Source organism: Sinocyclocheilus rhinocerous, unplaced genomic scaffold (assembly GCF_001515625.1).
Source record: "Sinocyclocheilus rhinocerous isolate Xijiao unplaced genomic scaffold, SAMN03320098_v1.1 scaffold2245, whole genome shotgun sequence".
In the NCBI taxonomy this organism is placed as follows: domain Eukaryota; kingdom Metazoa; phylum Chordata; class Actinopteri; order Cypriniformes; family Cyprinidae; genus Sinocyclocheilus; species Sinocyclocheilus rhinocerous.
Genome location: NW_015637544.1, coordinates 241,476 through 268,520, shown reverse-complemented (window position 1 = coordinate 268,520; position 27,045 = coordinate 241,476). Strand labels below are relative to the sequence as shown.

Below are 27,045 nucleotides of genomic sequence, written 5' to 3'. Positions count from 1 at the left end.
AACACACAAAAAGCACATTTAGGCTACCCGCATCTGCAAGGCGTTACATTTTCCGCCTTAATCTAATAATTACGCACATAATAAATCCCATCTTTTTAGGCAGGTACCAAATATGGGTGTAATGTCATAAAATATTTTTAATATGACTGAATTTGTATTTAACGTGACCACAATTTAATAAAAACGTTAGATAGGCCTACTAATTATAAGGCTTTCATTTACAATTCAAATAGCGAGTGAATGACATACAGAAAGAGAGCAAAAACATTTACATTATCAAAGAATATTATTAAGTCTAGTGCGAGCTTTAAGCGCTCTCAAAAAGAAAAAAGAAAAACTCCGGTTATAATCAGAAGTTGTCTGCACTGTAAAATGAATCTCTTACTTTGTTTATTTGTTTTTTATATCATTAATAAAAAATAATCTCTTACTTTACATACATCTGCACTTAGTTGTTTATATGATCAGAGAATTCGCAAGAGTGCGCGCACCAAACAAAACTCAGGCGTTTCAGCAATGACTAACCCGAACGCCTCTGATTGGTCATTGCATTTTTAAGCTCAACAGAATCATGTGTGATTGGTTATAATGCGTTACGCTGAAAAAAAAAACATGTAAAAATAGGCTAAATGATAAATGAAATCTGCTAAATGATTAAATGAATATAACTTCCTTTGCTAACATTTTGTCGACAGTATCTCAATATGGTGCATACCAAATCTTGTGCAAATCAGACAAACAGCCTATAGGACGAGTTCAAAAAAGTAGGTTTTTCCCGAAAATGTAAATACTCTCTTGAATATCGTATTTCAGTACGAACCATTTCTAAACATTATAATTCAGTTCAAAAGCCTTTTATTCAACACTGGAAAAACATACTATCCACTCCCTTCCATCATAAACCAGTTCTTTAAAAAAAGAATAACAAATGTTACCATTTGATGTGCAAATGTCTTGTCCACGGTGCTCTGTATCACGAGCATCATGTAAACATACAATCTGGAATGGCTGCCATTTGCTGTATGCTGCATTTAGTGTTTTACAGTCCATTTCGTCTGCTTTTACAAATGCATCAGATCACCCACATAATTCACTTGCCATATGTTGCAACATAATTGACAACATTATTAAAAAAGGAATGCAACTTGTGCAACAGAAACCAATCAGGTACTACTCTGCCAATACTGGTTATCTAATGTAACAATGCAAGTTAACAGTAAAAGTGCTATTTGAGAGACAATGACTTATGCTTATTAAATTATAACATCTACCAAAACCAATACTGTCCTTATGTTCATATCTAATTATTAATATCATTTGACAATTGGTTTCAATGGTTCAAAAATTGTGCTGCAATTAGGCAAATTAGTTGCACGTAAACACTTGTATGCATAATGCTCTGGGTTTCAGCCATCAGGCATATTGCAGTGGTGCTGTATTGCATTTGTTAACAGTGCTTTTCAACTTCGAATCCCTTGATGTTATCTTATTTCCACTTCAGGTCTAGTTGTGCCCAGTTGTTCCCAGCCAGCTGGGCCTGAGACATTTAAGGTCTGAGCAGTTTAATAGCAGCCGTCCCTCCAGCTGCCGTCACGCAGGGCGCTCAGAGCAGAGACACTCTTCGGTGGGGTCAGTAAACTGCAATGACAGTGACTAGTGGTAATGACAGCAACACTTCAGTGTATTATACATTATAGTGTATATAAAATATCATTGTCATTTCTCAATAAGAATCCATTTTTTACCATCATGAACTAACAATGAACAATTTTTAACCAATTCTTGGTTAATGTAAATTTTTACATATATGAATACATTTTAACTCAAATTTCAAGTTGCATAAATGAACATGAGTTGTATTATAAACAAACATGAATTAACAATCAAATAGACTTTCTGTGTATGAAACTAGATATTTTTAAATCATTTTAAAACATTAAGCTACAATACTGCTCAAAAGTTTTGGTTCAGAAAGAGATTTTGTTTTTGAAAGAAATCATTGCATTAAGGTTGCATTTATTTGATAAAAATACAGTAAAAACATAAATATTATTATAATCTAAAATAACTGTTTTCTATTTTAATATATTTTAAAGTGTATTTTATTCCTGGGATCAAAGCTGAATTTTCAGCATCATTACTCCAGTCTTCAGTGTCACATGATCCTCCAGAAATCATTCTAATATGCTGATTTGATGCTCAAGAAACATTTATTATTATTATCAAAACAGTTGTGATACTTAATATTTTTGTGGAAACCATAATATATATATTTTTTAGGTTTATTTGATGAATAAAAAGCTCATAAGAACAGTATTTATTTGAAATAGAAATCTTTTGTAACATTATAAATGACTGTCACTTTTGATCAGTTGAATGCATCCTTAATAAAAGTAATAATCTCTTACAAATAAAAAAATAAAAATAAAATAAAAAAATAGATAAATCTTACTAACTGCATGTTAGTAAATTGAATATATTCACATCTAAGAGTTCTAAGAATCAGTCATTCCTGTCAGTATTTTTAGGGCTGTCAAATATTACAAATTTGAACTGAATTAATTACATGATATGCTGATTAATTAATGAAAAAGAAATTGCAATATCAATATTTTGCTCAGAAGAGCCTCTAAATCAAGTTGTTTTTGCAGATAAATAAATTTTTGAATTACAAAAACTGACTTCAAGTCAATATATGGTTTGTTTTATGTCCATATCATTAAACATAAGCCTAACACTATTTTGCAGGCAACAACAATTAATTTTTCTGAGTTTGTCTGAAGTTTACTGGTACCTACATGTGCATTTGCTTCAATGAATATGAAATTTGGTAATTAACAGTAAATGTTTAACAATAAAACACTTGTCCTCTCTGGAACAGCTAATGTTATAAAAAGCAAACAGTACATCCTGGATGAGAAGCCCATAAGCGAATGTACAGTAATACATTCACAAAAGTAGAGGAGGAAGAATTGTGAATGATTACCTGCGCATGGGCTGGGCAATTTTACTGCGTGAGGCCCCACTTGTCCCAACAAAAGAAGCAGGCCGAGGTAGAGCGCTGCGACTGGAGGAGGGGGCGCTGGGTTTGCTGGAGAGAGGGATGCTGCTGCTGCTGGGGATAGAGCTGAGACTAACAGAGGAAGGCATTGTGGTGGCACTCTGGATGGTAGGGCTCACGTAGGCTGTGGCTTTCAGAGGGGGCCGTGTTGAGAAGTTGCCCACGCTCTGAACTCGCTGCTGTAACTGGCCCGGAGAGGGAACTGAGATTGAACAGAGAGCAATAAAATTTGACCTGAGGTTCATGACAAAGTGAGATATAATCAACTACTAAGATAATTATTATCATTTAATGTGATGTTTGGACTTACTTGCAGACTGTATCTTGGCCAGACCACTGTGGGAATCAAAACTCTGACTGTTTCGGAGTAATGACAAAGATGAGGACGATGTGGCAACGTGAGCGGTCGGAGCAGGAACATTAGGCACACTGATGACACTGGGAATGCTGGGAGCTCGAATTAGGTTTGGCATGCTCCTCCGTAGCCTGTCTGAAAAAAAGGAAGGCAATGCATGCATATGCAATGCAATTATTACTATTTTGAATACATGAAAACAAACTTAATTAAAAGCCTAAAAAACTGAAATCATATTTCTATTTTCTATTCTATAACGACTATTCCTATGGAAGAAAAGTTTTCTTTTTTTTCTTCCTCTGTTCTCTATTTTTAAGTTATTTCTCAGCCAGCTCTTTGTGTCTCTGGCCAGTTTGCTGTTTTTGTTGTTTTCTTGTTTTAATTGGGTAATCTTATAAAAATAAGTTTTGTGCTCAACATATTTATTACAACTACTGTAACTAAAGAACTTCAAGGCTATTTAACTTCAGTTTGGTTTCCAGACACAAGATGGCGCCAATCAATGATCTATTCTACCAAACAGCTTTCATATCAAAACAGAGAGACTGGAGTAACCAGTACCAGTAGTGTTGCCACGTCCGCGGTTTTCCCGCAGAATTGGGCTACTTTAACACTGTTGCCGCGGTTTGTTTTTCGTGTCCGTGGGTTGAAGCGACTCCAATAACATGATATTTATCCCCTGGAATGCGAATTTTAGCACGGGAACCCCACCAAAAAAACGTGTATTTTAACCCCCAGAACGCGTTTTTTAACTGGGGACCCCTCGAAACGCCATTGGGCTAGTTTTGAGTAGCGATTGGGTGGGTTTTCTTGTGAAAACCTGGCAACCCTGGGTACCAGTAAGTTATTGCTGTGTCAGTGTTATCAGTATATTTTCTGTCTGACCTGTGTTGGCTCTGTAGCTCTGGGTCTCTGTAGCTGTGCTGGAGCTGTGGTTGGGCATGTGCAGCTGCTGGAAGGACAGGCTGCTGAGGTACTGAGGCGTGGAGGGGCTGCGCCGGCACTCTCTCATGCTGGAGAGGCTCTGCGAGTGGGACGTGCTGCGCTGCATGGAGGACGTCCGGAAGAGCTGCGGCTGCGGAGCGGGCAGCTGATCGTACTCCTCCTCTTCCTCCAGCTCAGCCTCACTCCTCATGCTCCTGCGTGCGCCTGTGTGCACCGAAAAACTAGCACTGCGGCGCGTGGCTGTGGCAGCGGTGCTCGCGTACTCCTGCCGTAGACCTAAACACAAACACATGAAGCATCCTGAGTACAAAACACTTCTTCTGACCCAGTCCACGCTTTTGAAGAATGTTGGTAACATAACAAGCTTCGCTTCCCATTGACTTCCATTGTACATTGACTTCCACCGGTGGTGCGAGGACCCTATTGGAATTGCTCAGTTTCTTCTTCTTCTTCTTCTCCAAAATGAATTGCAATATTTAGGGCCTAAACATGCTCGAAAACTCATGAAACTTTACATCTGATTTGGGTTTCAGAAGTGGGTGTGGCAAAATGGCTCAATAGCGCCACCTATGAAATTTAAATGAAGTGCCAATTGAGCCATGTTTCACATACATGTACGAAATTCAGTAGACGCATATAACACACCAATACCTACAAAAAAGACCCCTGGTACGAAGTCCGAAACACAACAGGAAGTCTGCTATTTTGAATTTTCTCTGCAAATTTTGTGCCGTTTTTGCCATTTTCAGGCGTTGTATTTAAACGAACTCCTCCTAGAGATTTAAACAGATCAACACCAAATTTGGTCAGTGTAATCTAAAGCCCTTTGTGACGTTAAATTGCGAAGATCTTGAGTTTTCGTTGAAGGGCGTGTCCATGGCAGCCTGACAAATTTCGATGTTTCATCATGAAACTCAGGCATACAATGTCCGATCTGCCCCAAACTTCACATGTTTGATAATAGTCCTGTCTTCTATCTATCTATCTAATGGCCAATATGCTGTTATAATCATAGCGCCACCTGCTGGCAACAGGAAATCACTTGTTTTACACCAACTTAAATATGCAACGTCCGATCTGCCTCAAACTTCACACATCTGATAAGACTGACTCCTGGCCTGACGACATCTAAACACCAATATTCAGTTATAATCATAGCGCCACCTGTTGGCTACAGGATATGTCATCTTTTATATTAACTCAAACATACCATGTTCAATCTGCACCAAACTTCACACGTTTGATAAATGTCTTGGCCTGAAGACATCTACATGTCAATATTCAGTTATAGTCATAGCGCCACCAGCTGGCAGCAGGAAGTTTGGCACATATAAATGACATATTCCTCCTATATTTACCGCTTTAAATGCATATCGCTGACCGTTCGCTGATTTCCTAAAGCCACCGGGTGGCGGTGAGCCCGGGTGCGAGGGCCCTTTCAACGCTGCTTGCAGCTTTAATTATAATGGCAGTTTATGGGAACTGAAAGTGTTTGGTGACCAACTTTCTTCAAAATACCTTTTATATGTTCCACAGAAAAAAAGCATACAGGTTTGGAATGACATGAGGGTGACCATGTGATGTATTTACGTAGACATACTCTCCTCCTGCAGTCGGGCCATGACCTCCACATCAGTCATGTCCTGAAGCTTATAGCTCATAGAGATGGAGTCGTCCTCCAGTTCAGAGACACTTAGGTCACTGTCTATGGACGACTGAGGACTGAGAGGTCTTTGACGATGACTGTTACCTGAAAGAGACATGGAGAACTCAATCTCACACATATACGGCACAGACTGAAAAAACTGAAACGACTGCCACTTATTTAAAGTGCATTTTTATATTGATTGAAAATCATGGAGTCCTGTTTTGTTCAGTTTGTCTAATAACAAAAGTGTTAATGGCAAATAACACTCCTCATAGGAAAAAAAATGTTTAAATAGTATTTTTGCTTGACTCACAGTGTTGATGTGCAGAATACATACTGATTTACTAACTACAGAAATTTCTCAGGGTTTTATTTATTTATTTTTGTGCATAACAGAAAATATGATGCATATTTTAAAAGACATCACAATAAGCATTACTTTTGAAAGTGACTTTATTTTATAGTAAGTAAACTAAATTAAACATTGACTAACAATGTTTTTAGTTTTATCTTAAATGAAAATATCATATTATTTATGGTGAAATTAAATTGTAAAAAGCCAAAAAACGATCATACTGACCTACGTTAAGTAACATTTTGGCTAACATCTACATAAAATCTAATGATATAATCTTTTCACTTTGTGTGAATGTTTTTGTCTTTGGGGAAAGAAATATTTTTGATTAATAGTAAATCAAAATTTAAGGTTTGAACCCATTCATAAATATAATTTAAGAGGCAGCACAACTGTTTGCAACACCGATAATAATAAGAAAGCAGTAAATGAAAGTAAAGAAAACAGTTTTTTGAGCAGTAAATCAGCATATTATTTTGAAGGATCATGTGACACTGAAGACTGGAGTAATGATGCAGAAAACTGAGCTTTACCTCACAGGAATAAATTACATTTTAAAATATATTAAAATAGAAAACAGCTATTTTAATATTTAATAACATTTCAGAATATTGTTTTTGATCAAATAAATGCAGGCTTGGTTGGCATAAGTGACTTCTTTTTAAATCATTAAAAAAATAAAATCTTATCAACCCCAAACTTTTGAAAGACTCCAAATACACTTTGTGGAGCATGATGGGAGATCTTGGTCAAGCTTACTTTGTGTAGCCGTGTGATAGAGGAATGTGGGAGATCTTTCGGTTAGGCTTGAGCAGTTTCTCCCTGTGAGAGACTTCTGATGGTTTGGTGAAGGTGGATCTGGTTCAGGAGAGAGATGATAGATCAATCAGAATATGGTATTGAGTAAAAATCAGCTTAATAAACAATGATCAAAACTATAAAGACGTTAAATTCGGTTTTGTGTACTAAAGAAATTCTTTGTTGGGTTGTCATTTGCTGTCCACTGTAAAATCTGTGTCCTAAAGCAAAACCAGTTGAGACTGATCTAATGCATATAAATCTATAGTCCAACCAGGACCATATGCAGACCTTCTGTGACAAAGCATCACAAGCAAATCTTTGTCTTGTGTAACATATGCTGCAGCGGTCACTTCCAGACACCATGAGGTCGTCACAACTCATCAGTGATGTCTCACATTTCTCATGGCTTGAAAAATGCTGAGCTGACTGAAGGAAACGATACCTGATGCCTGGGGAAAAAAATCAATATGTTCTTTCTCAGCTAGTCTGATTGCTACGTCTTTACGTTTCTCAACTACCCAGTTTACCAGTATATTTCAATCAAAAATTAATAATAGTTCTATATTATACATATGGCCCTTGTGAAAAAGAATATGCAGCTGTAGTGTACAGTACTTCAAATCTTAAAAGAATTTATAAAAGAAACTGTACTTTCAGATTAATAAAAGGCCTCTTAAGTGTACTTAAAGAGAGTACACTTTAATGACTGTTTCTTAACACACTTAAGTGCACCTTTAAAAAGTGCACTTTGTAATAATGTCAAGTTAAAAGTTTTGCTTTAAAATACATTTTATATCATTGTTTTAATAGTTTAAAGAAGTACACTTTACTAAAACACATGTAAAGTACTTTATACGTGTAAAGTGTCATTTAATATTACATTTAAAGTTAATATATTTTAAATGTACTAAATTGCAACTCCATTATTACAAATGTGTAATTACAAATATCTTTAAATACATGACATATATGCATTTCAATAGAAATTGGTAACACTTTATTTTTAAGGTGTCCTTGTTACAGTGTAATTATACATTTAAGTACTGAGTAATATTGAATATCTACATGTACTTACTATATGGTTAGGGTTTGGCTTAGGGTTACTTGCATCTAATTATGCATAATTAATTGCTATTATAATAGTTAGTACATATAACGTGTAACAAGGACACCTTAAAATAAAGTGTAACTGAAATTACATTAAAGTATATTTTAGTATAATATAAATGTCAGTACATTCAGCAGTACACTTTAACTATATTTCAAAGACAAAAGAATTATGAAATTACATATGTGACCCTGGAGCACAAACCCAGTCTTAAGTCGCTGGGGTATATTTGTAGCAATAGCCGAAAATACATTGTATGGGTCAAAATTATAGATTTTTCTTTTATGCCAAAAATTATTAGGATATTAAGTAAAGATCATGTTCCATGAAGATATTTTGTAAATTTCCTACTGTACATATATCAAAACGTAATTTTTGATTAGTAATATGCATTGCTAAGAACTTAATTTGGACAACTTTAAAGGAGATTTTCTCAGTATTTTGATTTTTTTGCACCCTCAGATTCCAGATATTCAAATAGTTGTATCCCGGCCAAATATTGTTCTATCTTAACAAAACCATACATCAATGGGAAGCTTATTCATTCAGCTTTCAGATGATGTATAAATCTCAATTTTGAAAAATTGACCCTTATGACTGGTTTTGTGGTCCAGGGTCACATATAAAGATATTCTTTAGTCCTACTTAAATGGGTCAAAAAAAGCACTCTGAAGTTGAGCTAATTGCATTTCATATTAAAACTATATACATTTTTTTTAAATAAAGTGGCTGAAAACATTACATTCAATTCACTTTTAAAGTATATAATTTCTGTAATAAGTACTCTTTTTAAGAGTAAGCTATGCAAGTCTACTTCTTTTCCACAAGGGCCTGTATAATACACAGTACAAACTATGTAGTTTATCAGGCATAGAGTACAGAACCTATATTAGCAGTTATATATGAATAATAATGAGAAATTGCTTCTGGCCTTGAGTTAGGATGAGTGAGGCACAAGTGTTACCTGTTTGCTCAGTTAGTGCAGGTTTAGTATAGGGTTTAGGACAGCTGCTTAAAGAAGAGAGTTCATCTACAGGACTGTACAGAACACTTGAAGAGAGGACGCCTCTCCATCTTCTGGCTAATGGGAAAAGAGAAGTGCAATTAATAAATAAACATGACAAACAGCAACATTAATATATTAATAGTATGGTTAGTGTACTATTGTGAATAAGGACAATAAATAAGTAAGTAATTAAATAAAGTTTCTGTAGTTTTTATTAAATATATTTTAAAAAATTTTTTTCCACAATTAAGAAATTTAAGCTATTTCTGACAATTTTAGAAAACAGTAACTAGGACTTCTCAATTTCTCCTTTTGTGTTCTGTGGAAGACGAAAAGGTTTGAAAGATTCATTTTGTGCCAAACTGTTCCTTTAAAAGAGTGAAACTGGGTTGAATGAGTTATTGGTAGTCAAGCGGACCACAGTACTTATGCGTACCTTAACAATTAGCCTTTGCGAGATCGCATAAAAACAAGCATTCATGGCTACCCAGAAAAACAAAGGTTTTCAGAGGCTGCCGGAACAAAGATGTATTCATGACCCCGTTTACAGAGAGCCAAGCTCGCTGAATCTGGCCTTTCAAAAGCCTTTCAGAGCAACCGCAACTCCACAACACACATCTCTGTATATGTGCGCCTCGTACATCATTCATGTATGGACTGATCCAAAGGAATAACTGATACAAAAACATTCCACCATGTCCCCAGAACAGTCTCCAATATATCTGTGTTAGTTAGTGCTGATTCTGCACTAGGAGTTGTTTCTATGGATACCATCTCCTCCAGCAGCATTACTGAACTACACAAGTACAGAAAATGTAGGTTATCTGTTCACCTTTTAGCTACCAAGACACTGCAGTGCTAATTTTGTATCTCCTCAAGGTCTTATTATTTATCATCATATCAAGTTATATTTTATATTAGGCTGAGTAACAGTTAACACTCCCCAGTCTGCCACTGTTCATTTTCAGATTCATCTTACAGTTTTCTCAAATTTAATTGTATATGTATCTGCATTATATATAGACTCCATTAAAGAAATAGTATACTAAAAAAAAAAAAAAAACTTCACCTTCAGGCCATCTTTATCTGAACAGATTTGGAGAAATGTAGCATTGCATCACTTGCTCACCAGTGGATGCTCTGCAGTGAATGGGTGCCGTCAGAATGAGAGTCCAAACAGCTGATAAAAACATCACAATAATCCACACCACTCCACTCCGGAACATCAATTAATGTCTTGTGAAGTGAAAAGCTGCAAAAGCTGTGTACACATCTACTTCAAAAGCTGTTTGTAATAAACAAATCCATCATCAAGATGTTTTTTTTTACTTTAAACCATCGCTTCTGGCCAAAATACAGGTCCATAATCCATAATAACACTTCCACCAGTGAAAAAGTCCACCCCTGTTGTCGTCTTTCAAAATCATAGCAACATATTTGTTTGGAACTGTTTTGGACTGTTTTCACTTGTTTCTCTCCTGATTCAGACGAGATTACCTTTTCACTATATTATTTTTCACAATATTATGGATAAAGAAACGGTTTGATGTAAAAAAAAAAAACACCTTGATGGATTTGTTTCTTTTAAAACATGCAGCATTTCAATTCACAAGATGTTGACTGATGGACTGGATTACTTGTGGATTATTGTGATGTTTTTATCAGCTGTTTGGACTCTCATTCTGACGGCACCCATTCACTGCAGAGCATCCATTGGTGAGCAAGTGACGTAATGCTACATTTCTCCAAATCTGTTCTGATGAAGAAACAAGCTGCATCTTTTGGGTGAAATATTTCTTTAAAAAAGCTATAATTGTCAATCCCTAAACCTCAAACTCAAATTTGACCATAAACAACACTGATATTTTAGACATTCAGATTTCGTACTTTATATCCATGGGAATGATGGTTGGTACCTTGGTCCAGTTTGTAGCACAATGAGCGTTTGGCTAACTCCACCTCTGGTCTGGGGTTGTCCAGCACGTGTCTGCACCACTGAAGAGGACTGAGGAGAAGATGAGGAAACAGCTTTGCTTTTGGAGACACGTACAACCTGGTGACATAAAAACATGGTTAGAACATCCCAATCTGTACTTTTGCAAACTTTCATTATTATAGTGTTGCCTGGATGCTTTCATGAATTGTATCATTAAAGGCAGGGTATGTGATTTTTCAAAACCACTTTAGAAAACTGATTCAGGCCGAATAGCAAAACAAACTTGTAGCCAATCAGCAATAAGGGGCGTGTCTACTCGTGATGTGGAGGAGAGAGCTTTCAGTGCATGGGACGGACATTAGCCGAGCCGAGCGACAGAAAGATAGAGATGGCGGATAAAAAACAAAAGAGGAAAACGTCTGCGGAACGATAAGGCAAGAAGTAGGACCCGTGTAAATATCGGATCAGCTTTCCAGCGCTGGAGAGAACACAAGGAGCGGAGGCCTGCGATCGGACGCCGAGGTTGCTTTGTTTCTTCTCAATAGGTGAGTAACACCGTGTCTACAACAGCTAAAGTCTGACTACACTGGACGCGATCAAGCGACCATTGAAAACCATTTGAAATGTGTGTCAGCAAGTCATAAATAGAACCCGGCAGCAGTTTTCTGTCGGGGATTTGTTGCACCGCGCCGCTCACGTCCGTAGACACGGTGTAACATTGGTTTTGCTTTGTTTCACAGAACGAATCGTTGCCTGGGTTGCGTACGTATATGTGGGGCGGAGCTATCAAAATAGGGGCAAGACCCTTTTGGGGTAGGGGCGTGTTTGTTTTGGTGATTTCAAATATCAACATTGGCTACCAGAAATCACTTACTCTGCCTTTAAAGTGTTGCCTGGATGCTTCATGAATTGTATCATTAATCTAGTAACATTTGTATTAGCTCAGCTGATTAAAAGAGTTTGAAACTGCACCTAAAATATAAAAAGGCATGTATGACCACTACCTGCTTAAGAAAATCTTCTTCTTCTTCAAAAAAAAAAAAAAATCGTCAAAAAAAGTCATTTGTTTGAAACATGATCTAACTGATCTCTATCTAAAATAAAAATAAAAACATGATCTCATTTATTAAAAGTGTCCTACTAACTATTTAGCAAGATTAAAAATAAATATAGGTCTAAATTTGAATTCAGGATGTGAATGATGTTTATTTGACTTGATCAAATGTCTACCCATTTCTGTGAATGTCCTGATGTTAGCTTATGCTATGGTTTGGCTTTCATGAACATGTCACATAAATGTGAAAGGATGTTGAAGGAGACATTTTTGTGCATTTTTCAAACAGCTTTTTTGTCATTACAAATTATATTATCAGCATAACATCCTAGCTTAATAATGTCCTAGTATTTGGTTTGTCTTTCTTTTAAAAACCCAAGTATTTTATGAGGTGGCAATTTTGTATGAATTCGTACAACGTGATTCGGATGAAAATGTACAAGACAGGCCAGATTCGCTGTTTTTATTTCTCTGTGTAGTGTTCACGTTCAAGTTAGAATACTTTTGACCATCCGGTGTGAAATGATCCCAAATGAACAGTCAAATGTGTATGCATCTGTGCACTTCACATTTAGAAGACAAATGATCTTGAGAATAATATGGATATTTTTCACATCAACACAGCATGCCAGTCTTTCACCACTAATAAGATGTTACCCTGCATCAGTGATGTTCAGACACTCACCAACAGTAACTAACAATAATGGACCTGGACACATGGTCTACTTATGGTGACATTTCATGGGAACTGAATTTAAGCCATGACAAAGAACATGCAATGCTGAATATCGAAAATCAAATCCTTTTAGGCAAGAAATACACCATTGTTTACTGGGCAAATAATGCAGCATCAGTACCAGCTGTAATCAGACTCTCCATCGATGGGAAGAACAACATGAAGGTCTAGTATTTCCACCTCATCCAGCACAGTAGCATCATCCTCATCAGCACCAGTCACTGACTGCGGATGAAAATACGGATAGTGCTCATCCGACAGTCCAAACGCTGGAGAATAGGAGGATGAAAGGCAGTAATTCCCGGTGTCTGGGCCATGACGGGCGCTGGAGGTGCAGTTGTTCGCTGCGTTTGCTCTCGTCCTGAGCTGCTCGTTTTGCCTCTCCAGTTTTCTCACGAGCTCCTGAAGCTTTTTCACCTCCAGTTCTGCGTTCATTATCTTACTGTTGCCATTGACGTCCGCCATCATCTGCGGGTTGAACAACAGTCCGTCCATTGAAGAGAAAAGCATATAAACAGTAGTAAGATGGTGGCGGTGTTGTTTACCCTGTGTGCCCAGACTCGCAGTGCTTTCAGACGGCTTGCACGCTTCATTGAGATGCTGATGTGTCTCTCTCTGTCTCCTCCCCCTCAGTTCAAAACACAACACACGACCACCACATAATTACCACCAGGCAAAAAACACCAGCCCCTGACTTACCCATGCAGCTCCTCGACATCCTTCTTTCTTTCCATTCAGCTGACTAGCAAGAAAATGGTGCCTTACATCTGGAGTGTCATGTTCTATTCTATTCTCAAATATATTCCCAATACAATACACGTTCAAATTAAGGTCAATATGATTTATGATTTTTTAAAATTCATAATTTTATTTAGCAAGGATGCATTAAATTGATCAAAAGTGACGGTAGGACATTTACAGTGTTACAAAATATTTCTATTTCATATATACATGCTGTTCTTTTGAACTTTCTATTCTTCAAAGAACCCACAACATATTAAGTAGCACAACTGTTTTCAACATCCTTGTGAGTGACACTGAAGACTGGAGTAATGATGCTGCAAATTCAGCTTTGCATCACAGGAATACATTACATATTAAAATATATTAATTGCAATAATATTACAGTTTTTTTAATTGTATTTTGATCAAATAAATATCATTGGCGAGCTTAAGATACTTTTAAAAAAAAACATTTAAACTCTTACTGACCCCAAATGTTTGAATGGTAGTGGCCTACGTCTTAATATATTGGATGAGATATTAAACTCACAATTTTAGTGTTGTAAATGTATTAGTTCTTTTATCATATCACAATTTAAATGGAGTATTTTTTACATTTCAGTCTGTCAGAATTTCATGTTAAATTCAATGTGTTGCTTGTTTCTTTGTCATTATTTGTAAAAAAAATTACAAGCAATTTCTAAGAGAAAATAGTTTCAAAGTAAATCCTAAACCGTGTGTTTGTGTGTTCTTTGGATTGAACTTTTCTGCTGAAAAATGGATAATTTATTAAGAAATATTTCAGGTGTTTCTTCAATTTTCCATTATCTAATTTTAATATTTCAAATCGTTTTAATTGGCAATTTGTGAATATTTTCCTTTGTCCTCAGTGTCAACTTCAATTCTGTTAGTCTTTGTAAAATCCCTAAACTAACAAAAGTCACTTAATTAATGGCATCATCTTGTGACACGTTTTTTTAAAATATATAGATATAAAACCAGCAACTGATTTAAAGAAATCTTTGACGAAGTTTAGTTGGTTTGTCTCCCTTTTGATAAAATGACAGAAATCCAGATAAAATCAACATTTTAAAGGATTAAAAGGTCAAATAATATCAATGATAACATCAAGTTGACCCTCTCATGTAAAAAAAAACTAGCTGCAACGGCTAACTTTAGCTCTTTATTTGCATCCTCTTATGAATCCTGTCATAAGATACGAGTTGAAGTGATCTTGATCACAGCATATTTCTGAAAGACTGCAGTTCTTTAGAAATACTTACAACACAAGCATATTCAATTTATAGCTACAGAGGTGAAAGGTACTGCATAACTCATCTCTGGAATGATGTTTAACCAGATCTGAACAATGAAAGACAATCAGATGAAAATCTCATCATATACATGCATGCTTTAATAATACAACAATAGTGAAGACAAAAATGAAGCAACTCAAAAAATATTTATCATCATGTATTAGGAAAAATATTCTTCTTTAAAAATATTCTTATTATTTTGGTAATTAAATAAGATCCTTGTCGCATCATCGGGGAGAATAGCAATCAATGCAATTAATAAACCCCAAAGTCTATTATCAGACAGAAGTCCACCACCATAAACAGTTTTATGCACTTCAAATGGCCTGAGTCCAAATCAAAGCCATGGGAAAGTTTTGGAATAGGCAAGTATATTTGCCATCTCTCTCATAGCATCACTTCATTATTGCTAAGTGTGGTTTCAGCGGAGCCATTTGCCTGTAAAACAAACATTTTTGTTTATTTAGTAAACACACTGACTGTATCATTCAGAATATTGAAAAATAGAGTAGAGCGAATCTTACCCTTAGTGACACCAAAGCAGCTTTCACAGTGAATGGCACGACGGTACACCCACAAACTGTCCCCTGCCTTCAGGTGTCCCAGAGAAACATTACACACCCCACACTAAAAAAATAACAAAATAAAATATTACTAATAATAAATACTTTTCTTTAATAAAACATCAATTCTATACTTCAAATTGTATCATTTTTGTTTTTATTGAAATTAAAATAATATAGTTATGTTATAAAGTTATATATAGTTAAAAAGACACATTTGAATACATTAATAACACCACCAAAAATCTTAATTCTAAAATAAAACGTTCATATTTCACACTGCACTCACATAAGTACTGATTTAATGAAAACAATTACTACACATTTTTAAAGAGCTTAAAAATAGCTAACCTTGAAACAACTTGCGTGACAGTTGATATTCATGTCATCCAGGACAATCTTTTCATCGGTGTACATGTTTTTATGGCAGACCGTGCAGATGTCCTTCCCACTTACTACCCTGCAACAAAGTGATCCGCATTTCACGTGTGCACTAAATCTCACATCAAGCATAATTAAATATGTATTCTTTCTGCTTCCATACCTTTCCGGTGATGTGTACACAGTCGTGGTGGTTTTTGATGTGAGCGAGTCAGACAGGTAATCAGCAGGCCTGTGGACAAAGTGACATAAGTCTACAAACCTGGTCAAAAGTAATCGGTAATTCTTGGAACAGAGTAGTGTTTTAATTGACAAGACATCTGAATATGTCGATGTGGATACTGAACCTGCTCTCTCTGTATGATGTCCTGGTGTAAGAAGGACTTGTGACTGTACTCCACTCATCTCTATATGCATTAAAAAAAAAGATAAATTAGTGTAATAAACAACAGATAATGTATCAGGCAAAGATGCTTGAATAAGAAATACCATCCTACCTCTCATTTGTTGAATACACGGTTCTGATGGATTTGGAGACCGATACATCCTCGCGACTGTAGGAACGATAAAAGTCCATGATAGCATAAACACTGCTGCAGTGAGAGTGAAGCTCTAATGGAAAGTCGTGAGCTCTAAGTATGAATGTGCAGCTGCTTTTGTGCTTTTAGCCTGTCAGTCGTAAGACTGGTTAAACTACTTAAAGGCCGAAGCAAATGTCAAACTCGCCACGAATGGGTTCACACCTTATAAATATGTAAATGCCACATACCTGCTGTCAGGTTTTGTGTTGGCTGACTTGATTGACGCAGGTATGAGAGTATCGAACAGTTGATCCTCAGTGCTGAAGAAAAGCATCGAGTCAGTGATGTTCTTTGTCTGAGAAGCATTGACGGGTGTGGAACTACTTGGAAATATCTGTCAGGTTCTCACCTCTTTGTGGATCGGACAGAATATGATGTTGTTTTAGTTGGTGAAACATCCTCCTTGGTGTAGGTTTTGATGCTAGATTTGAACATGTTAAGAGGTTAATAGAGCAGCCTTATTATTTCAGGCTAGTCAGCAAATTGTAAGCTGGGGTTACTGTACCTTGTGGTGGTCTTGACAGGTGAAGTTGGTCTAGAAAAAAATTATAATAGGTTTTAGGTCAATACACTCAAAATACAACAAATATATAAAAATTAAATATAGATAATTTATAATTAGATTTTGTGTAGGTTAGATTTTACTACAGTGGTTTAGGACAAAAATGTCCTTCAAATACTGAAGTTTATTAAACTGTTTGGTATAGGCCAAAACTGTCAAATAGAAAGTTTTAATTTAAAAGGAGATTTTAAATTATTATGTTTGAATAATCTCGTCTTGCTTTAAAGTACACTTACTGTAATGCATTGATTAGCATGCATGTCAAATTAACTGTAGTTTTTTTAAATTTAATATTACTTAAAAAAAAACTCAGTTTCCTAATTACAAATGTATTTGAATACACGACATACAAGTTTCAATAGAAATTAAGTATACATTAAAAAAGACATGTTTAAGTTTAGCATAAAGTCTGTACATTCAGCAAGACAAAAGAATTATGAAATTACATTTAAATATGTACTTTAGTCCTCTTTAAGTGGGTCAAGTTCAACTCACTGCATTTAATATGAATGCAAACTATAATACAATTTAATTAAATTGCAATTAACATGCAATTAAGTGTCTGAAAACATTACATTCAGTTCACACTCAAGTATGTTCTTTTAAAAGTATGCTAAAGTATATTTTTTCTAGTTCTGTCAAACGATTAATCGCATCCAAAATAAAAGTGTTTGTTTACATAATATATGTATGTATGCTGTTTATATTTATTATGTATATGTAAATACACACACATGCATGTATATATTTCAGAAAAATATGTTATGTTTATATATTAAATATATTTTTTTATAATATAAATTTTATGGATATAAACAAACATGTAAATACATGTAAATATTTTCAAAATATATACTAAATGTGTGTGTATTTATATATACATAATAAATGTACATAGTACACACACATATGTAGTGCAAACAAAAACGTTTATTTTGTATGCGATTAATCGCGATTAATCGTTTGACGGCACTAATTTTTTCACAAGGGATTCATTTGTAACATTTATAAAACAGCTGAGGATTTAGACAAAAGATAGAGCTCATTTATTTACCTATTCTATCAATGCATGATTATATGGTTTGCTGCATTTTTAGCTCCATAATTTTTTTCCCTGTTGTGCGTGAACTATTAGAATAGATGTCAGACATGCAAGTGATTTGTAGGTCGTGACCCTTGGGTTGAGAAGCACTGATCTATGACACTCACACATCACTGATGTCCCTTGAAGACTTCACCGTAACCACTTCAGTCTTGTAGTCACTTTAGAGACACAAAACAAGTGCAGTGAGCAACGAGTCAGTCTCTAAATGCAAGTTCATGTCATTGCACGGCATTATATTTTACAATAAGAATTGTGATGTGAACAATCTCTTAAGTGCCCACCTCTTTGTGCTGTAGGATGTTGTTTTAGGTGGTGAAACATCCTCCTTGGTGTAGGTCTTGATGCTGTAAATTAAATAGGTTAAGACGTTAATAAAAGGTATTAGTAACCGCATTTTTTCCAGGTTAGTCAGCCATCTGCAGCTGTATGTTTTTCTGGTTATTCAGCAAGGCTGTGGTTACTGTACCTTGTAGTGGTCTTGACAGGTGAAGTTGGTCTAGACAAAAAGAATTATGCTCATTGTTAATATATACACAAATTAAAAATAAACACACAAAAACAGTAATTGAATTATGAAATCCCATCATTTTACACAGATTTTAAATTGCACATCAAGCGTTCACAATGCAGTATACCAAAATAGTTTGTTCGAAAGCACACGGAAATGTCCTGTATTGGCCCAACAACATGAAAAAATATTAACATTACATAAGCTGAATAAGAAAATCATTTTGTTTACTAAATGTAATCAACAAAATGTATGGCATAACTTTAAAAAAGTTGTTTCTATTCAATTCATGCATGAATATATGGTAAGTTGCCTGGAGTATTGCTATTTAGCCTTTTCCCCTGCTGTCTGTGACTGTCAAAACAGACATACAGATCATTTGTGGGTCGTGACCCTTGGGTTGAGAAGCACTGATCTATGACACTCACACATCACTGATGTCCTTTGAAGACTTCACCGTAACCACTTCAGTCTTGTAGTCACTTTAGAGACACAAAACAAGTGCAGTGAGCAACGAGTCAGTCTCTAAATGCAAGTTCATGTCATTGCACGGCATTATATTTTACAATAAGAATTGTGATGTGAACAATCTCTTAAGTGCCCACCTCTTTGTGCTGTAGGATGTTGTTTTAGGTGGTGAAACATCCTCCTTGGTGTAGGTCTTGATGCTGTAAATGAAACCGGTTAAGAGGTTATTAAAATGTATAACCACATTTTTTCCAGGTTAGTCAACGATCTGCAGATGTATTCTTTCTGGTTAGTCAGCAAGGCTATGGTTACCTTGTAGTGGTCTTGACAGGTGAAGTTGGTCTAGACAAAAAGAATTACAGGTTCAGTGTTAATATATACTGTACATACAACATTAAAACAAACACGCACAAAAAATGGTATCCGAATTATGAGATCATATTACACAGATTTTACATTGCACTTTAAGTGGAGACATGACAAGGTATCCCAATAGTTTATTGTTCGAAAGCACACAGAAATGTCCTTACAATCATCACAGTATGAAAAAATTATTAACATTACATAAGCTGAATAGGAAAACTGATTTTGATTTCTAAATGTAAACACAAATATACGGGAATAGTTTTTTGTGATTTTATTTATGCATGAATATATGTTTGCATTTGACTATTTGTCTTTTATCTAGTATATTTTATTTGTCTAGCATTGCTATCCATCATTTGTAGGTCGTGACCCTTGGGTTGAGAAGCACTGATCTATGACACTCACATATCACTGATGTCCTTTGATGTCTTCACAGTAACCACTTCAGTCTTGTAGTCACTTTAGAGACACAAAACAAGTTCATTATTTTCTACAATAAATACTAGATTTTTACTATCAATTGTGGAACTAGAATCTTATAGCATGCTGAGGTTAGTATTGTGATGAAAATAATCTTTCTTAATGTTTTGTGGAGTAGGATGTTGAGTTAAGTTGTTTAGTTTATAGTAGTGTTGTCAAACAATTAATTGCATCCAAAATAAAAGTTTTTGTTTACATAATACATGTGTGTGTACTGTATATATTTATTATGCATATATAAATACACACACATGCATGTATATATATATATAAGAAAAATATGTTATGTTTTTATATTAAATATATTTCTATATAATATAAATTATATGAATTTAAATATATAAATGTAAATACATGTAAATATTTTCATAATATATACTGTATGTGTGTGTATTTATATATACAGGTGCATCGCAAAAAATTAGAATATCGTGCACATATATTATGTAAACAAAACTTTTATTTTGGATGCGATTAATCGCGATTAATCGTTTGACAGCACTAGTTTATAGATATGCAAATACCACATACCTGCAGTCAGGTTTAGTGTTGGCTGATTTGATAGATGTTGGTATGAGAGTATCAAACAGCTGATCCTCAGTGCTGTGGAAAAGCATTCAGTCAGTGATGTTCTTTGTTTTACGATGACTGAAAAGCATTTACTTGTAATTATCTGTCAGATTCTCACCTCTTTGTGGATCGGACAGAATATGATGTTGTTTTAGTTGGTGAAACATCCTCTTTGGTGTAGGTTTTGATGCTAGAATTGAACATGTTAAGAGGTTAAGAAAGCAGCCACATTTGCTCAGTTTAGTCAGCAATCTAAACAAGGCTAAACGAGTTACTGTACCTTGTGGTGGTCTTGACAGGTGAGGTTGGTCTAAAAAAAGAATTATAGATTTAATTTTAATACTCACAAAAATAAAGTAAAAGATTAATTGAATTATGAGATTATTTTCAACTTCATTTTATAACACTCACCCATCAACAGTGTCCTTTGATGACCTGACAGTAATAACCTCAGTCTTGTAACCACTTTAAGAACAGATAACATGCAGTGAGATATAGCTTGACAATTTTGCACATTTAAGCGACAAATGAATATGAAATTCATTGAAATAGATAACATAGATGACAACATATCAAACCAACACATTTATCTTATTTGAACAGTTTATCTATTAGTTATCATCTACAACCAAACACATTATTAAAATTTGTGTGGAAAGTGTGTTTGTGCTATATCTTTAAAATAAATGGCACTTGGTTTGGCATTCATTTTTTTTATTCAAATGAATGAATGCATATTACATTGAGCTGATTTACCCAGAACTCTTGGTCTTTAAATCTGCCAGGTCTATATCGGTGAGTGTTTCAGACTTCACCACATCCTGCCTAAGGACCAGAAGACAACACAGTTTAGAATAGTTAAAGTGCCTGTATGAACTGACCTTGACATTCATAACATGTTCCGTGATTGCAAGCAAAGATGATTATAGTGTGAAATAGTTATGACAGATTTGACATTGATATGATGTACTTTCAGCATCTTACTTGGTAGTGGTCACAGTTGTCTCGGTTATCTTTGTACCATCTTTGATTGTTGTTGTAGAAGTAGAGCTGAAAGAGCAATCATCAGGTTTGTAAGAAGCTAGTCTTCATTCATTCAGTCAATCAGTCATTAAGCAGGTATGTCTCAGAGGCGTTACCTTTTCCTCGGCTCAGTTTTCACTGTTGTTTTAGTTCCTGTGGTTCTGTAGGGTTGGGTTGGGAAGATAAATGAGCTCTTAAAATGTTTTAAATTCCCAGCTTTTTTGGCTTCTGAACACTCTTACAAACAGGTTTTAAATACAGCAAACGTTGGTGACTAATCATATTGTAAATGTAAGTCTACGTTTTTCAACAGATTAAGTATTATTGTGCTGTATAATACTCTGTTATTTTCCTAAAGTAAGTTCAAGATATTTACTATGAGACAGATTTAAACAATAAACGTCATGATTTTTCAGTGCTAGAAAATAGTGTGCATATTTTACCTGGTTTCATTCAGTTTGTCCTGGCTACCACCAAATCTACATATTGAAAACAATCAGTGAGACCACTTGATTAGATTTTATTGCATAAACTTTCTCCAAAGAACCCATTTCTTCTACATCAGATATCATGCTTCGGTAAATCATAATTATGACATAAAAGTCACCAGTTTTACATAAAATATCAATATTATGAAATAAAGTCTAAATGATGAGATACCAAGTCATAATTATTAGACAAGAGGTAGAAATTGTGGGAGTCAAAATCATAATTATGAAATACAATACATGCTAAGGCCATGTCCACACGTACACAGGTATTTTTATAAATGGAGTTTCCGTTTTTAAAAAAATCTCTGTCCACATGAATTTCTAAAAAAATCTCCGTCCACATGAAAACGCAAACACATGCTGTGAAGCACTGTCAAGAGCATTCCAAACCAACATGTGGCGATATAATCTCAACCGTAAAGCCATGCTGGCCAATCAGAAGCCTGAAAAAGTATCCAGTAGGCGGAGATAACAGCGCAGGCGCCGACATCACAAGCCAAAAACTCCGGTTTCCCTGTCTACACGATAACACTGCAACCAGAGTTTTTGAAAATCTTCACCCTGGCAGGCGTTTTCAAAAATGTTCGGTTTCAGTGACCTGGTGCTGCATTTGCGCGTGGACGAATGGCCTAACCGCGTAGAAAAAGCTGCGGTTTTAAAAAATAACCGCGTTCGTGTGGACAGGGCATAAGTCATAATTATGAGTTAGGGTGCTTTCACACTAGCACTTTTGGTGTGCACCCGGGTTCGATTGACGTCAGAGTTCGGTACGTTTGGATGATGTGAACGCGGTCTTCCGAATTCGGGTGCGCACCCGCGAACCGTACCCGAGTCCGCTTAAAAAGGGTGGTCTGGGGTACGGTTCAAGTGAACTCCGGTACGGTTCGCTGCTGATGTGAACGCAATCGTACCAAATCACGGAAGTAAACCACTATTAATGGCGTATTATTTGATAAAAATGTGTGTTTGTGTGTGTTTCACTCACTTTCTTGACGAGCGTGACTGACGCGCTGCAAGCAGAGAGCTGTATATCTCATTTCTGTTCACCTTCAAAGTACTTTATTGATGACGCAAACGAACCGCGGTGCGGACCCAAATAATATAATGTGAACACAGTCCAGCGGGGGCAGGGGGAGTGGGGAGCAATCGAACTCGGGTTCGGACCAAGCAATCGAACCAAGTGTGAAAGCACCCTTAAAAAATTGAAATTGTCATGAGTTTGTCATAACCATTACTTTTTTATCTCGTTTTGACTTTTTATGTCATCATTTCAACATTTTTTATAACTGACAATTTCAATTTCAACTTAGTATCGAAATTTTCGACAAATTTTGACTTTGTATCTCAATTATGACACATGTCATAATTTCAACATTTTATGTCATAATTATAACATAATTCAACTTCTGTCATAATATTGGCTTTTCATCTCATAAGTCTACATTTTTTATCATGATTTCAACTTTGTCATAATTCTGACTTTTTATCTCATAATTATGTATCTCATAATGAATAATGCATCTCATAATTTCAACTTTTTATCTTATAATTAGTGCTGTCAAACGATTAATCACATCCAAAATGAAAGTTTTTGTTTACATAATATATGTGTGTGTACTGTGTATATTTATTATGTATATATAAATGCACACACATACAGTATATATTTAAAAAATATTTACATGTCTATATTTATATTCATATAATTTATATTATAAATTAATATATTTAATATATAAACATAACATATTTTTCTTAAATATATACATGCATGTGTTTAAAATATATAATATATAAACATAACATATTTTTCTGAAATATATACATGCATTTGTGTGTATATATATATATATATATATACATAATAAATGTACACAGTACACACACACATATATTATGTAAACAAAAACTTATATTTTGGATGCGATTAATCGCGATTAATCGTTTGACAGCACTACTTATAATAAAAAATTTTAGGTCATAATTTCGATTTAACAGTTGTTTTTCTTATGTGGCAGAAATGGGCTACCATACTAGTGAGTATTGTTTTGTACTGTGTAATCTGCTGCACATTTGTAACACATTTGGTAAGATGTTTGATGTAAGAAAGTCTCAAGTGCGTCTTCAGCAGTGTATTACCTTTTAGTGAGCGCTTGGACAGAGGCACCTGATGAAGTGGTGACAGTGCTGGTTTTGCTCTCGGTTTTGCTAGTTTTATCTTGAGGGCTTCATGAAAAAAAGATCATAAGAATCTCATACTACAACTTTTAATAGCAACATGTTGATCTACACACGAGATTACCCACTTGACAAGGTTTTCGTTGGACTTATGACTACCCAGAACACTTTTGCCGAAGTTCGCATCACGTCTGTTGAGAGAAGGGAAAAATAAATTGAGCTTGTCAGTTGTTTAGTCTGTCAGACACACATAAATCCCACTGACATAAATATTACAGAGGCGAGATGTTAAACAAGTTATGTCTGTCTGGTTTGCTGTTAATTGATGAATGTGTTGAAAACTTACTCGACTTGTTCTTCCTCGTTCACATTGGTCTTAATCCAGCTATTGTCCTTCAGCAGGGATTTCTTTTTGCCGTCATCCACTGTTTTGGTGGATCTAATGCTTGAAGTTGTAACTGTTTTCAATAAAAAATAATAGGTAAATAAAATGACTTGATTATGGATGATATATAATGAAAGCAATGTCATTTTAAGGCGTTTTCTCACCTGTTTGGGGTTTACTGTATGACTTTGGAGTGAAAGACATGGTTTACGCTGTAAGATGGAATTGATACACATTATTACATTTGCAGTAGATACAGTGCAGTCACTTCTAACAAGGCTACCATCCACAAGATGGTGCCACTAGACAAGATTATGAGTGCATCCAGTGCATTAAATGCATAATTTCACAAATCACGGTTAACACATTCCATTCCTAGTAGTGTTTGATGTAGCGCTGTCCTTTTAATTCATACCTTCCTGGATACACCCAAAACTAGTTTGTCCTGATCCCTGTACCGACACACCCTGTTTAAACACCTGCCACTGAAACCATAGCAACATTCTCATGCTTGGAAATAATCGTCAGATGTACTAAAAAACACTCAGCAACATGGGAGGTCTCGCTTGATTTCTTGTAGCATAGTTAAAATTGTAAAAACGTTCAATAAAAAATATACTTTCTTTTGCCGATCTTCATACTTGGGTAGCTGACATGAAATAGGCTACTTGTAGGAAGCTGACCTGCTAAACTCCATCTAAAACAATTTGAAACAATATTTGACTAATTCTTTTTTAATTATTATGCATGCAGCTTCTATGAGGTCCATTTAGAGAGACTACACACTTTAATATACTGTATGCATGTTTTATATTTTTAAAATAAACAATAAGGAATTTATATACAAACAATTTATTTAAATTTGTATGATATTAACGCATCATATAAATATATATCATACATTTTAACATGAAATCTTTGACACATTATGCATGAACTACCCATTTATAAAAACAATTACAAATCAGAATAATCTCTGTGGGAATTCACAATGTTTTGCAAATCATTATTATAAAAAATAACAGTCCAGGAAAAACTACTATATGGAGAAACTGATGTATTTGTATTTTGATTTGAGAAGAAAACCACTGTCACACCTTTGACGTATAGAAGCACTATTCTAATTTTATTTTTGAAAAAAACTACAGTAAACGTCATGTCCTTCAATCTCACCTTGACATTGTAAACTGTTCTTTAGTAAGACTGCACTGTGTAACTACTAAATACTAAACAATGTTTAATTACAGTCATACAATACATCCATTTCACAAGAGAATCCATTTAAATGAACATGCTTTAGAATTGATCACTAACCTAAAAACCCATTGATTTTACAAACAAATAGACTAAAAATATTAACTATGAAAAAGACTGACATATAATTAGAACAGAATTCATAGACACACATACAGATAGAAGTCTATGTGAGTAGAGAACAGTCATACCTCGGTATTTCAGGTGCGCGGGATGTGATAGAGGTTAAGTGAGAATAACATACAGTTTGCTGCTCTTCCCCTCTTACATATTTGACCTGGGTAGGGAAGGCAAGACCAGTGAAAGGTGTGGCTTCATGTGACACACACCAGAGCAACTGAACCTGAACTGTCAGCACAGCTATGTCAGTGTAGTTTACAGTAGGGGTGTGTCTTCATGAGGTCTTTCCCAAAAAGCGCTTAGTAATGAATGGCAGGACATCAGCAGCCAATTGTCTGTCTTAGGAAACTATGTGAAAGCCACCATAACAACCTCCACCGAGACGGCAAGATAAAACTGTTTGGGGTGTTGCTCTCAAGGTTTACAGGTTCAAACGTCTGTAATTCTGATTGTTTATTGCTTATAATATTTTGCCAGCAATTATTGTAGTTCTGAATCAGGCACTTACTTCTTTGCAACTTCAGGGATCTTATCTATGCACAATCAGCTTGTAACACTCCAAAGAGAAAGGAAAACTTGAAATCGCATCATACGACCCCTTTAAAATGTAATGTTTACTTCAATTAATTACTTGTTTCTGTATAATTGTGAAAATTATGAAAGATTAAAAATTGTTTCAAAGTAGCCTAAATCTCCATATTTTTAGTGTACACTAAAAAATGATTTGTCGAAATTGTAAATAAAATAAAGATTGTTGGAGTGTGTTTACAAGAAAATACATTTCAGTCTTTCTACTTCAAAATTTCACAATGTTACTTGCCATTTCTTTGTAATTATTTGTGAAATTTACCAGCAATTATGATTTCAACATTATTTATAAAAAAAAAAAAAAGATTTTTTCAAAGTTGTAAATAAAATAAAAAGGATTGGAGTATGTTTTACAAGAAAATATTATTGCAGTCTTTC

General features: G+C 35.0%; 2 protein-coding genes across 3 annotated transcripts; both read right to left on the bottom strand.

Moving 5' to 3' along the window:
* Positions 1-1,289: 1,289 nt before the first annotated feature.
* LOC107749036 (SLAIN motif-containing protein 1-like) lies at positions 1,290-13,715 on the bottom strand. The gene is made up of 10 exons (XM_016564084.1): positions 13,551-13,715; positions 13,127-13,473; positions 11,196-11,332; positions 9,238-9,354; positions 7,124-7,222; positions 5,962-6,111; positions 4,302-4,637; positions 3,372-3,551; positions 2,987-3,263; positions 1,290-1,638 (listed from the first exon to the last, which is right to left on the bottom strand). The coding sequence occupies exons 1-10, from the start codon at positions 13,596-13,598 to the stop codon at positions 1,563-1,565; spliced, it is 1,767 nt and encodes a 588-aa protein (XP_016419570.1). The 5' UTR covers positions 13,599-13,715; the 3' UTR covers positions 1,290-1,562.
* Positions 13,716-14,892: 1,177 nt separating this feature from the next.
* On the bottom strand, positions 14,893-26,233 carry LOC107749035 (mucin-22-like). 2 transcript variants are annotated; one of them, XM_016564082.1, is made up of 29 exons: positions 26,151-26,233; positions 24,870-24,917; positions 24,667-24,778; positions 24,449-24,511; positions 24,282-24,368; positions 22,095-22,130; positions 21,768-21,812; positions 21,613-21,678; positions 21,385-21,453; positions 21,040-21,093; positions 20,909-20,938; positions 20,747-20,818; positions 20,590-20,661; positions 19,984-20,037; positions 19,525-19,554; positions 19,350-19,412; positions 19,173-19,226; positions 18,703-18,732; positions 18,518-18,580; positions 18,341-18,394; positions 17,075-17,104; positions 16,919-16,990; positions 16,758-16,829; positions 16,486-16,542; positions 16,336-16,395; positions 16,152-16,220; positions 15,959-16,067; positions 15,569-15,671; positions 14,893-15,482 (listed from the first exon to the last, which is right to left on the bottom strand). In XM_016564082.1, exons 2-29 carry the CDS (start codon positions 24,907-24,909, stop codon positions 15,466-15,468), a joined length of 1,683 nt encoding a protein of 560 aa, XP_016419568.1. In that variant the 5' UTR covers positions 24,910-24,917; positions 26,151-26,233; the 3' UTR covers positions 14,893-15,465. The 2 variants fall into 2 exon arrangements, with proteins under 2 accessions (XP_016419568.1, XP_016419569.1); XM_016564083.1 differs by lacking the exons at positions 18,341-18,394; positions 18,518-18,580; positions 18,703-18,732.
* Positions 26,234-27,045: the final 812 nt, after the last annotated feature.

What these genes read in the sequence shown, in the direction of transcription:
- LOC107749036 (XM_016564084.1), bottom strand. Translation starts at nt 13,598, where the DNA reads ATGAAGCGTGCAAGCCGTCTGAAAGCACTGCGAGTCTGGGCACACAGG. An exon ending in GGAGAGTCTGATTACAGCTG is followed by an intron (nt 11,333 to 13,126) that starts GTACTGATGCTG and finishes TTATGTCACCAG; the next exon opens with GTTGTACGTGTCTCCAAAAG. An exon ending in GGCCCGACTGCAGGAGGAGA is followed by an intron (nt 4,638 to 5,961) that starts GTATGTCTACGT and finishes GTTTGTGTTTAG; the next exon opens with GTCTACGGCAGGAGTACGCG.
- LOC107749035 (XM_016564082.1), bottom strand. Translation starts at nt 24,909, where the DNA reads ATGTCTTTCACTCCAAAGTCATACAGTAAACCCCAAACAG. An exon ending in ATACAGTAAACCCCAAACAG is followed by an intron (nt 24,779 to 24,869) that starts GTGAGAAAACGC and finishes TATTGAAAACAG; the next exon opens with TTACAACTTCAAGCATTAGA. An exon ending in ACATCATACAGAGAGAGCAG is followed by an intron (nt 16,221 to 16,335) that starts GTTCAGTATCCA and finishes CTTTGTCCACAG; the next exon opens with GCCTGCTGATTACCTGTCTG.